An 11,718-nucleotide genomic window follows, 5' to 3' on the forward strand; every position below is an offset into this window, starting at 1 on the left:
TACCATAAAAAACATTTTGTAACAACAAAATGGACCTGACGTGGTCCAAGTCAATTTTATTTGTACAGCCCAATATCACAAATTTGCCTCAAGGGGCTTTACAGCAACACAACATCCTGTCCTTAGACCCTCTCCTCGGATAAGGAGCAACTCCCTAAAAAAACCCAAAACCAACCTTTTAACAGGGAGAAACCATACAGAGGAGGGATCTCTCTCCCAAGGCGGACAACGTGCAGAGGATGTTGTCCCTACATGGTCCCTATAATTTGTTGTGGTGGCCAAAAGAGAAGAGAGACAAGATTGAATTTTTACCAATTTTATTTTAAAGTTGGTTAAAACAACCACGATTTTGTGATTATACAGTCAAATGTCATATGAAGAGGCAAAATGAAAACAAAAAAAAACAGCACTAATAACTTAAGACTGCTGCAGTTTCAAGTTCTTGATCCAGAAGAACCCAGGTGCATGATTTAGAACAGGGGCATCCTTTCCATCCACAAGCGCATTCACACATCATGTCAAATAGTGTTCAAAGAGGGCTTGGCACTTAAAGTGACTTAGAGCCAGTTTCGCGAAGGTCTGTCGAATACCCCGTCAAAAGACGATCCACTTCAATGTGAAGCAGTCATTTCTTGTTTCTTGTATAAAAGCTTTTCTTGCCCTCCTTAATAGTCTCAAGCTCTGAATGAGGGAGTTGCCTGCATTGCCAACTTGGTCAGTCCCACTGATAAAAGGTTTCAGTGGCAGAGTTATGAGGTCCTTTTCTCTGGCACCTTTACCAAGTCAATACACAGCCATGTTCCGGCAGTAGTGGTCACATCCTCAGTGCTACATACACATTGTCAGGGCAGTTGTGACAAATAAGACTCGATGGCCTGAAACAAGAGAGTAAAATGATGCGTTAAAATATAATTCGCCAACATAAATCTGCATTACATTACCAAACATGTAGATGGATGGAACTATATCTTGTGCTTTATTAGGTGGGAAATTTGTAATTTGGGCCATTACTGCTTTAGAATAGTATCCAAGACTCACCAGCATCCAAGCCTGACATTAAACGTTTGACAAATTAGAAGAAAAATCACAATTTTTTTTCCATTACACATCCAAAACCTGCTTTTTTTCTTTTCTTTTCATATTTGATGAACATTTTTAACATTCCATTGCTTTTTCTGGTTTTCAATCGCCACAGAAACCACGAAGAATTTTCGAATTGAACTTGGTGTGGTATCACTCTCACCTTTGCCACTTCACCTGTAGTTCCCGGAACTAAACATAACTGGGTTCCTTCCTTCCACAAATCCTTTAACCGCTGTTTCATGATTTCAATATTTCTGCAAACATACAGCCAATCATGCTTTTATTATGACAATGTAATTTACAGTACATGCTTAAAGCTGCATTAAACGGTTTCTGACCACGAGACGTCAGACGGTAGGGCTACAGAGATCCCGAAACACACACTCATAGCCAGGCCGCTCGTCATCCCTCCAGTCGCGTGTCTAAGATGGCCGAAGAGTAACAAACAACATGCTCCCTATTAGGGTTGTGCCGAGAGACACGTATACTGGGAATCGGGTGAGGAGGCTAAATCCACAACTAGCGGATTTTTTTGGGGGGCCAATTTAAAAGCCTTTATTTTGGTTATTTAAATTTCTGCATCCTTGAGAATTCAAGGTGCCAAGTGTGAGTCAAAGAAGCTGCAGTAGAACATGCAGCTTGGACTTCATTCAGGACATATAGCCTACATCAGACAACACAAACCCCCGCTTACTAATCAACGCATGGCCATCGCCACACAGGTGGTAGCTTAAACTGGACACTTCGATAGCCTAGCAGGTTAGCCGTCATCCCCGCTTATTTCTTCATCACTTCCTTCTTCATTGTTAACCGAACTATGGTGCGTTTGAAATAGCACACATTGTATCTTGTCTGCTGTCTTGTGTATGTGCACCTATGCTAATGTTATTCTGAGGACATTTCTGGTGACATGCAGTTTAGTCTTGAGTGCAGCAAAGCCATAAGGGCCATTTCTATGGTTCATTAAAGCACAGTTCAGTGCAGCATATGCAGGACAACAAAGACGAAACTGCACAATTCAGAGGATACGTTTTTTTTCTCTCCCCCCTTTTCTCCCCAATTGTATCCGGCCAACTACCCCACTCTTTCGAGGTTGAGGCTAGATAGGATACAGCTACCAACGGAAGTGACGCAAATTCTCAAGCTGGATTTCGTTGCTATGGCGATAGGTGAAGGCGTCTGTGGTAGTAGACATGACGGCAGAAGAAGTCACCAGCTTTTTTCAAAGTTTCCCTGCATATCGATCATTTGAGGGAAATTTAAAAAAAACTGGAGGAAACACACAAAATCTGTCGTTGGGGTTAGGGTTGACGCATAATGTCAAGCCCAGAAACGAATTCTCCGCTTTGCCATCTTTTGTTGACATCCAGCCGGTGAGAATTTGCGTCACTTCCGTTGGTAGCTGTATCCTATCTAGCCACAACCCTCTTTCCAAGCCGTCCCGGTCGCTGCTCCACCACCTCTGCCGATCCGGGGAGGGCTGCAGACTACCACGTCTCCTCCGATACATGTGGCATCGCCAGCTGCTTCTTTTCACCTGACAGGAGTTTCGCCAGAGGGACGTAGCGCGTGGGAGGATCGGTCCCCCCCGCCCCGAACAAGCGCCCCGACCGACCAGAGGAGGCGCTAGCGCAGCGACCAGGACACATACCCACATACAGCTTCCCACCCACAGACACAGCCAATTGTGTCTGTAGGGACGCCCGACCAAGCCGGAGGTAACACGGGGATTCGAACCGGCGATCCCCGTGTTGGCAGTCAACGGAATAGACCGCTGCGCCACCCGGACGTCCCTATTCAGAGGATAAGTTAAACACAGATTTACTTCGAAAACAGAATAAATGTTTGTTTGGTCAATTATTTTAAAAAAAAAAAATCACATACAGCCTATCATGTAATTAAAAAAAACCGTTTGACTATCTGGTGTATTTAAGTAGTCATATCTCAAAAAAACAAAAACAAAAAACAAACAACATTTCTTCAGCACTCGTTAGCCCTGCCTCCCAAATACATCAGCAATCACCGAGTGAAGGGGTGGCAGTGCCCAATCAGAAATGTTGACACTTTGCCCAACCCTGCCGGCAATCCGTATGTTCAGCCGGATAGTGCTTGCAGAGGACTCAAAAGTGACCCCAATACTGGATTTCTTCTGGGTGTCCAAGTCCACAGGTTTTTGCTAACACGTTAGCTCACCAACTTACTAACAGCCTACATATTTCTATGTTACCATGCTTGCTTCCTTTCCTCTCTGCGAGTGTCGGACTGCGTTCTGAGCCACGAGTTGTAAGTGACAAACTTTATATGGTGGTGGGGGGCATTTCATGACCAGCAAAACCAAACAATGAGCCAAAAGTTAAGTGAAAACTAATCTGGGGTATTGACTCTCACACGAGCGATCCTTTCACATTACATCTGATTCACTGTTAATATCAAAAATACTGCTGAACACGGCTTTGAAATATTGAAGCATGTAGTGAGTTCAAGTCCCCCTCTTGCCATGTTGCGTGTCAAAACCACATGGAGTGACTCAGGATATAACAGAATGGAGAGGTGACAGCTGTCTGCCTGATTTTACTATTGTGTGCAGGACTAATATCCACACCCACCTCATCTTTAAAATCAGCCTAACACCACCTGCTCCGGTGCTATAAAAACTTTACACCGCCACTTCCAAACACCAATTCTGAGAGCGGGCGTTCCAGCTGTACTTCTTATACTGAAGCCATGCCATTAAAATTAAATTAACAACTGGTATGACCACTAATATTTAGTACTGGCTATTTCCATGTGTATTCTTACAAGTATGATTTGCATGTCTTCCTTGGAGCATTCTTAAACCATAGCAGAGGGATATTTATGCCACTGCTTCGAATTATTTAAAGTGTATACAAATATTTTTAAGGCATCAAGCCAAGTATAAAACATCCTGTAGTTGATACCTCTACTGCATTCTGAAAAGGGATAAAATGTTGTTTTTTAATATGTTATAGCTTATTTTGCTATACTTAAGCACCTACCTGTGCCTCTATTCATATGCCTACCTGTCTTCTGAACAAGTGTCTTGCAAGCTCTTGCCATTTGTAGAAAGTTCTGGCCACCATTTCCTGATGACGGACCGAACCCAATGTAAACCCACAATTATGTGTCTGGAAAAGGAAGAGAAAGCAATGGGTCCAAATATAATCTCAACGAGGGGAAGTCGCCATACACAGATAGTCTACATGGCACACTCACTCTTCATATTTACTGGCAAGAACCACTTTCAGTTGTGGTAGAAGGTCAACGCAGCAGCCAAGTGATACACACGGTGCTTCATCTTGAAGGCTAATAACAGGGGGGAGAAAAAAACCCATTCAACAAAGACTTCCAGTTGGCTAGTCATTTTCCAAAAAGTTGGAGAAAAACAAGATAAAACATTCATTAAAGCCGCTATAACGTTTTTCACTGATGATCAGTCTCAATTTCATTTTGATGCTTCTATACGGATGACATAAGTAAATGAGACCATCAGCAGTGAAAAAATGATAGATATTGCTACATAATGTTCCAGATGCTTATCTTCACACTGGACTCTCCACGAAATCTGAAACAATGTTTGCACATAAATGGAATACATCGCCTCAATTAGAGATACAAACACTCTTTTTTTGGGGGGAGGGGTTTCCCCCTTTTCTCCCCAATTGTACTTGGCCAATCATCCCGCTCTCTGAGGCGTCCTGGCCGCAGCTCCACCCCCCTCTGCCGATCCGGGGAGGGCTGCGGACTACCACATGCCTCCTCCGATACATGTGGAGTCACCAGCCGCTTCTTTTCACCTGACAGTGAGGAGTTTCACCAGGGGGACGTAGCGCATGGGAGGATCACGCTATTCCCCCCCCCCAAACAGGCACCGTGACCGACCAGAGGAGGCGCTAGTGCAGCGACCAGGACACCCAACCACATCCGGCTTCCCACCCACAGGCATGGCCAATTGTGTCTGTAGGGATGCCCGACCAAGCCGGAGGTAACATGGGATTCGAACCAGCGATCCCCGTGTTGGTAGGCAACGGAATAGACCGCTATGCTACCCGGATGCCCACAAACACTCCTTTTCCCCCCAAAATACCACACCTCTTCTCATGTGTCGTAGGCATCTATCTCTTCACAACAAATGCACATGCCACATGACAGAGAATGTAGATGTTTGTAATCAGATATTCTTTCCTGGATTATCGAGCCTGCACGAAGACACTAATGCATTTGTGGAACAATTTTTCCTACAACAAATTAAATTCTCAAAGTCGGCACTTGTAGAGTGAAAAGTTCAGATAACTTTAATCTTGCAATCGCAGGCGAGGGAGACCAGTGGCATACAGTCATTCTGATGGACTGGCTCCTCATATGAAAAGGAGCAATTTTTTTTCTATGGTGAATAGCAATGTACACAGGATGTGATTTAAATTCACAGGGTTGTATCACCATGGCATGACAGACTTACTGGCTCCAACAACAAAGTGGAAAAAAAATGTAAATGAAATGACATTAAATACCATCGGGTTTAGCCTGGGACATAGACTGGTGTTCTTTGCATCAAGAGTACTTGATGTGGACAACCACATCAAGTTCACCAGGGAGGATGTGAAAAATTACAGGTTAGCCTCCTTAGACTGTGAAATTGCAATTGGTGATGGGGGACATTTGATTGTTGATGTTTACCGTAAACCAACATATACTGATCAGTACTTAAGATTTGACTCTCATCATCCACTGCAGCACAAACTAGGAGTCATCAGGACGCTATACCACCGAGCTGAGAACATCTCCACCGACACAGCGACCGAGGAAGGGGAGGACTCCTACATTAAACAGGCCCTGGTTAAGTGTGGTTATCCTAACTGGGAGTTTGTCAAAGCCAGGAAGACGCCCAAACAGTGCACCAGCCAATCGAAGAGAGGAGAAGGACAACAGCTGTCTAAACATAAACCAGTGGTGATTCTGTATGTGGCGGGAGTGTCGGAAAAGTTGAGATGCGCAGTTCCAAACACCGCGTCTCAGTTGCTTTCAAAGCCCAAAACAAGCTGTGCCAGAAGTTGGTCCACCCCAAGGATCAGGTCCCCCAGCACAAACAGAGCAATATAGTATACACTGTTAAGTGCCAGGAGGACTGCCATGACTTGAACATTGGGGAAACTAAACAGACGCTGGCCAAGAGGATGACACAACACAGGAGAACTAACACGACAGGCCAGGACTCCAGTCTACACCATCTTCAGACCAGTGGCCACTCTTTCAAGGATGAGGATGTGCACATCCTTGATAGGGAGGAGCGCTGGCTTGAACGGGGAGTCAAAGAGGCTATCTATGTGAAGATGACCATCCCTGAACCAAGGCGGGGGAGGGCCTAAGAGTACATCTGTCACCATCTTACAATGTGGTGACTGCAAATATTCCCAATTCCCCTGTGAATAGTACACATGGCCACTGAAACTCCAGTTAGTGGCCACGCCTACGTTTGCATATGCCACTGATCGTTGGTTTCGGTCGTTATGCCACTGTATTGTTTATATAGGTGAGGATACCTGCAGTCAATTTAGACTGAAGAGGTCACTTAGACAAGTAATGAAACGTATCTGTCAATAAACGTGTATGCAGATGAACTGATTCAACTTTCTTTAATCAACAAGAGTAGTTAGCATATAGAAAGAGTGATCATCTCACAAGATAAGAGAATGATCTTCCAGGGAGTAATTATCAAGTGACATATACCTCAATAAGGCTCAAATTAAGTAAGCACCTATGTAGAAAGGTAATCAGAACTTGATGCATTCCTATCTGAAGGAAAGCCCTTGATTCTAACAAGTGTGAAAAACTATACTTCCACACTTTTGTTAACAGGGACATGCAAAGTCAAACAAAATCCAAAAGTCCTTGCAGAAGCTTTAACAGTTGAACATTTAGCATCACATCTGCAAAGGAAGAACCACTGGCCAAACTAGCATGCCCATAGATGTTATGTTGTACAGCCTGCAAATTTTATGTTTGGTGTGGTTTTCACTCTTTAGTGAAATTGCATTTTTTGGAAAAGTTTTTTTGTTGAACAATATCCCTCTCTATCCTAAAGTAAGGCTCAAACTGCTATTTAAAAAAAAACTTACTAACCTGACACTTTGCAGTGAATAGCAATTTAAATAAAGGCAAGAGGAGATACCAGAGCATTAAGCATTTCTGCTCTTGGCAACTGTGTTTTTGTGTCGCTCTTTTTATGTGGCCTTCATGGAACTACTGCGAAAGGCAGGTACAAATTTAGATTCAGAAAAACTCTATTTACTTTATATAAGCCTTTCACTTGAAACCACATACGCAAATCAAGATCATGACGATAAGTACAGATAGTATACAGTATTTCACATATGCAGTCTAGTTATTGAAGAGTAAATTAGAGTGGATTAAAGATGCTCCCTTCAAAAGAAAAGTAAATAGCTGAGACTTACTTTTTTGTTAAGACAGGTAGGCAGTCAAGCAGCACACCTTTATCTTCAATTCTGACAGAACCCAAGAAAAGGAAGCAGAAACAATTGAAGATGTAAGTGTCATGTATTAAAAAAGTGACCAAGGATGCTGAGAATAAATCTTTGTTTCAATTTTTTACCTTATTAGGTAGGCCACTAATTCACTGGCATTTCGTCGCCATAATGTCAAAGCTACATTTAACCGGAGATTCCTTCCAAAAAGTACATGAGTCATTGCTTCATGATCTTTTGATAGCTGGAAAAAAAACGTACAGTGGGTCTTAAATGATTATTAGAATAGTCAAAACTCCCAGGAAGTTGAATCAGTTCATCTGGACACAACATTTACGATGAAATGATTCAACGTTCTCGGATTTCTGTACCTGGATTATTCTGCATGCATCAAGACAATGGTCAAAATTCATCCAAACAGATGAAATTAAACATGCACATGACAAATCCACACTGCCCATTTCTCCAAAGAGAGTGTCAAGGTAATCTCTGTCAAGGTCTCTCACCTCAGTAAAGTGATCACTATACTTGGAGCCAACCCCTGTCATCTTGGAGGCCTCAACAGAGTTCACAGGGAGCCCACAGTTGTCATTGTAGTAAACACTGCGTAGATCCTCAGAGCATGTCAACTCATTTTCTTTGTTGGCCATACCGGTGTCACAGGCCCAGCCTACACGTGACGACTGGCAGCAGACCTTTAAGCTTGACGCTTCCACTTGATGCCTCTTCCTTGTGTACAAAGACACTTGTTTCGCTGTGCCCAGATACCTGCCACGAGGAGAGATGAGAGTGACTGAATTTAAAGATGATGTTAACATAAAGCAACACGTTAGGGGGTTCATAGTCATTGTTATGGTGCTCGTGATCATGGAAAAGTGCCTTGACGGTCCAGTAACTGACAGTGTGATCTGTGGGGATGCAGAGAGTGAATATATTTAGTCAAGATGAGATGATCCTCACACACACACACGAATCAATCAAGACTCACCTGTCTTTAGCTAACTCTTCCTTATTTAAAAAATCCACCTAAAACAAGAGATAAGGAATAAAGCCACCAGTGCAAATCTCAATGCCACTCTTTTGTCACCAGTAAACCTGAGTGTTATTTACCCAACAGTCATTTTCAGTTCGCATACACCCACCTGCTTCATGTTCTGTTCAGCAGCGAGGTGCAGGCAGGGTTGCAGAAAGCCACGAGTTTCCCCCAGCTGGATTTAAGAGATCCCCTTTGCAGGCCATCATCACGTTCAGCGGCCATAGCAAGGGACACTTTGTGGGACAACACAATCACACGTTAATAAAGCCCACCCAGGGCACTTGGTGGGACGAAACAATCACAAGTTATGAGCACATCTGTCAACGTTAATACTTTAAGTCACAGGCCATAGCTTCACCCAGGATGAGTATCATGGCAGCAAACACCGGGACACACCAAGAGTGTCCCTGCCATGTCAAACCTGTGAGACGGAGCCAACACCGTCCCCAGCTTTTGTTGTAAACAACCCAGCAGCGACGAAGGCGTTGGCTAATAACGCTAGCTGACGTCAGAGCTGGGGGGGCTAACGCTAGCGAGCTACAGCAAATGCTTAATGTCGTGTAAGATGCGGCTCATCAGCCAACTTAGCAAGTTCCATGAAAACTAAGTTCGGCACCCACGTAACGCCGGCTAACTACGACCCAGTCCCCCCCCCCCGCCCCCGGGCCGAACATTTGGGAAGCCGAGCGGTTAGCCTAGCTCGCTTTAAACATCCGAGGGTACCTGGAAGGACCTGTTTGGTTAAGCAGGTCTTTAGCCGGGCCGCTAGCGAGACCAAGCTAGCTTAGCTAGCTAGGCTATACGCCATATGTTTCCCCGAGTTGGACGGCAAGCTAGCTAGCTTAGCTAGCCGTCCAACTCGGGGAAACATATGGCGTGCGAAGCTTCTGTTTCTTTTTTTTTTGTCAACGTTCAAAGTTTGAAAATCTGGCGCTGATTCGTTACAAACCGCTTCATTGTGACAGGCGCCCTGTACTCCTCTCGGGTGTAACGTTTCCAGAAAGTGGGGGGAAAAACGTCTCTGAACTCTTAGCGCTACTGTGCGCCGGCTGTCTTTTCAGAGGTCTCACCATTCAAATAAATACAGCAGCGGGCGTGCGGGAATTGTGGGATTGACGTCAGAAAGATGAATACAGTTTTGGCGACCTCTGGCGGCCGAATAGGGTCACAGCGCCCAGCATTAAAATTAAACATTCCCCCACAGCAATTCTCAGAATCACTTTTAGCCTTAATTCTTAACGTAGGTTATTTAGATGGAGATTTAAAGGGAATTGATAGATAGGCGCCATATAGAGCCTAAAACCAAACTAGGACCCCCCCCTTTTTCTTTTTTCTAAAGTGCCCTTTTACATCAAAGACAACGCATTGACTTACACAGTTCAATACATTTCATGCAACCAGCCTAACCAAATAACTGCATTACCCAAAAAGATTTTTTTTTTAAAAAATATTTCAATTAATCATTCAATAATTAAAAACTGACTTCAAAACAACACCTGAACGCTGTCACACTTTGGACTATGTGCATCTTGCCCGCCCCAGCTTGCAGCCTGCACGACAGCATAACCCAATAACCGGTGGCAACATCCATCCGTCCATTATCCAAGCTGCTTATCCCAGCAGCCATTGTGCGGCAGGTGGGGAGACACCCTGGACAGGCCGCCAGTCCACCACAGGGCCTAGGCACAATTGAGCACGGCCGATTCACCTGACCTGCATGTCTCTGGACTGTGGGAGGAAACCCACGCAGACACGGGGAGAACATGCAGACTCCACACAGAGGACGGAGCCAGGATGACCCCCAAGGTCGGACAACCCCGAGGTTCGCACCTAGCCCCTTCTTCCTGTGAGGGCCAACACTAACCACTGTGCCACACCGTGCGCCTGTGGCAACACACAAAAGCAAATCTTGCAAAGAGGGATTTGTAATACAGCAGTCCCTCCCTCTCTGCACGACTCATGATACCAGGACACGCACTTCTCGCCCTTAATCCAATCTTCTCCAGGTTATGGGTAATCCTTGAAATCATACATCAATTGGGGACATCCTGTGTATTTACCATCCCCTTTCCCCCCCACCATACAATTTTCTTTTTTATTGCCCTTTGCACATATTGGAAGTGTTCCCCACTTCTTCTTTGGGCCTCTCTTGCACCCAGGGGTGGATATCAGATGGGCGGGCAGATGAGTTGAGTCCCGATGCGCCTTCGGCGAAGGAGGAGCATGCCCTGGGGGAGGTGCGAATAGCGGGGGACAGTTAACCTCAGGTTGTATAAATTCAATTCAGAGTTGGGCAACTCTGCAACCTAGAAGGCCATGTGCCCCTGTGCCTTTGAAGCCTATGCACCCAGCACCACCAACCACAAGGAAAAAGGAGAAAAGCTTAAAACCTTTTGCCTGCTCCCTACTCCCTGACCCCAAATACAAGTTCAAGTAACCTTTGAGTCAAACACTCTGAAATGACTGGAAATAATGTTTATGATAAGGTAAGGACTTTTTTAAGAAATAAAAATGAATGAATAAACAAATAAATGGGCATCTCCAAGGTGAAATTAAACATCAAATAGCCTCACACTGTACCATCCACCCGTCCTTACCCGAACCGCTTATCCTGTTCTCAGGGTCGTGGGGATGCTGGAGCCTATCCCAGCAGGCATTGGGCCGCAGGTGGGGGGGACACCCTGGATAGGCCGCCAGGCCATCACACAGGGCTGACATACACCCACCCACACACATACCTAGGTACAATTTAGTACGGCTGATTCACCTGACCTACATGTCTTTGGACTGTGGGAGGAAACCGGAGCACCCGGAGGAAACCCACGCAGACATGGGGAGAACATGCAAACTCCACACAGAGGACGACCCGGGACGGCCCCCGAGTTTGGACTACCCCGGGGCTCGAACCCAGGACCTTCTTGCTGTGAGGTGACCGTGCTAACCACTGTGTCATTGTGCCGCCCTCACACTGTACCGTCATAATAAAATGCCTGCTAGAGTGAGTCAGAATTTAGGACCCTTTTTTCAGTGCTGTGTAACATTCAATTCAATTCAATTCAATTCAATTCAATTCAGTTTATTGTCATTAAAAACCATGTG

General features: G+C 44.9%; 1 protein-coding gene across 2 annotated transcripts; it reads right to left on the minus strand.

Moving 5' to 3' along the window:
- Positions 1 to 315: 315 nt before the first annotated feature.
- On the minus strand, positions 316 to 9,685 carry katnbl1 (katanin p80 subunit B-like 1). Of its 2 annotated transcripts, XM_056294717.1 has the most exons (10): positions 9,569 to 9,685; positions 8,726 to 8,852; positions 8,572 to 8,609; positions 8,090 to 8,351; positions 7,712 to 7,827; positions 7,554 to 7,604; positions 4,318 to 4,407; positions 4,125 to 4,229; positions 1,244 to 1,337; positions 316 to 875 (listed from the first exon to the last, which is right to left on the minus strand). In XM_056294717.1, exons 2-10 carry the CDS (start codon positions 8,732 to 8,734, stop codon positions 843 to 845), a joined length of 798 nt encoding a protein of 265 aa, XP_056150692.1. In that variant the 5' UTR covers positions 8,735 to 8,852; positions 9,569 to 9,685; the 3' UTR covers positions 316 to 842. The 2 variants fall into 2 exon arrangements, with proteins under 2 accessions (XP_056150692.1, XP_056150693.1); XM_056294718.1 differs by lacking the exon at positions 9,569 to 9,685 and having other exon boundaries at positions 8,726 to 9,524.
- Between the last annotated feature and the right edge of the window lie 2,033 nt (positions 9,686 to 11,718).

The sequence above is a fragment of the Lampris incognitus genome, chromosome 15 (assembly GCF_029633865.1).
Source record: "Lampris incognitus isolate fLamInc1 chromosome 15, fLamInc1.hap2, whole genome shotgun sequence".
NCBI lineage: Eukaryota > Metazoa > Chordata > Actinopteri > Lampriformes > Lampridae > Lampris > Lampris incognitus.